Here is a 1484-nt window from a genome sequence, read left to right as displayed (position 1 = left end):
TGTATACGTATTTTTGTTTAATTAATTATTTGATCTGTTGAAAATTTGATTAACCATGTCCATTAGTGTTCATAAATCGTGTAATAAAAGCGTTGACATGTTGAACATGCTGACATGTTGGACATGTTGGACATGTTGACATGTTGAACTGCTGACATGTTGGGCATGTTGACATGTTTGACATGTTGACATGTTGACATGTTGGGCATGTTGACATGTTGACATGTTTGACATGTTTGACATGTTTGACATGTTTGACATGTTTGACATGTTGACATGTTGACATGTTTGACATGTTGACATGTTTGGCATGTTTGGCATGTTTGGCATGTTGACATGTCAAACATGTTGGACATGTCAGCATGTTCAACATGTCAAACATGTCAACATGTCAAACATGTCAAACATGTCAAACATGTCAAACATGTCAACATGCCCAACATGTCAAACATGTCAAACATGTCAACATGCCCAACATGTCAACATGTCAAACATGTCAACATGTCAACATGTCAAACATGTCAAACATGTCAAACATGTCAAACATGTCAACATGCCCAACATGTCAACATGTCAAACATGTCAACATGTCAAACATGTCAAACATGTCAAACATGTCAAACATGTCAACATGCCCAACATGTCAACATGTCAAACATGTCAACATGTCAAACATGTCAAACATGTCAAACATGTCAAACATGTCAACATGCCCAACATGTCAACATGTCAAACATGTCAACATGTCAAACATGTCAAACATGTCAAACATGTCAAACATGTCAACATGCCCAACATGTCAACATGTCAAACATGTCAACATGCCCAAACATGTCAACATGCCCAATGTCAACATGTCCAACATGTCCAACATGTCAGCATGTTCAACATGTCAACGCTTTTATTACACTCAACATGTCAAACATGTCAACATGTCAAACATGTCAAACATGTCAAACATGTCAACATGCCCAACATGTCAACATGTCAAACATGTCAACATGTCGAACATGTCAACGCTTTTATTACACGATTTATGAACACTAATGAACATGGTTAATCAAATTTTCAACAGATCAAATAATTAATTAAACAAAAATACGTATACAATATTATATTAGCAAAATGTTACCTACAATTGTATTGTACAATTTATGAATACTAATACACTTAGTTAATCAATTCCAGTTAATTCAACTGATTAAATAATTAAAGAAAATTGCATATATAATATTACATTACCAAGATCTTTCTACGTTTTTATTATGCGTTTTACGAATACTAGGAGGCCTAATTAATGAATGAAGATAAGAGGAGGAAGCCTCCTATCAACGTGGCTCATGGGTGTCTCTTTCATGGGGAAACCCACCATTTTCCATTAGGTAAATGTCCGTTTTTGGTAATATAATATTGTATATGTATTTTGGTTTAATTAATTATTTAATCGGTTGAAAATTTAACTAACTGGGCCTATTAATGTCCAT

At 34.3% G+C, this 1484-nt stretch overlaps 1 protein-coding gene across 1 annotated transcript; it reads left to right on the top strand.

The window, feature by feature from the left end:
- Positions 1-336: 336 nt before the first annotated feature.
- On the top strand, positions 337-1047 carry LOC105681269 (major surface trophozoite antigen 11-like). The gene has a single exon (XM_012390091.1). It carries the CDS (start codon positions 337-339, stop codon positions 1045-1047), a length of 711 nt encoding a protein of 236 aa, XP_012245514.1.
- The last annotated feature ends 437 nt before the right edge of the window (positions 1048-1484 follow it).

Source organism: Bombus impatiens, unplaced genomic scaffold (genome assembly GCF_000188095.3).
Source record: "Bombus impatiens unplaced genomic scaffold, BIMP_2.2 scf_0723, whole genome shotgun sequence".
NCBI lineage: Eukaryota > Metazoa > Arthropoda > Insecta > Hymenoptera > Apidae > Bombus > Bombus impatiens.
The sequence above is the reverse complement of the archived record's forward strand: the minus strand, read 5'-3'. Positions and strand labels throughout refer to the sequence as shown.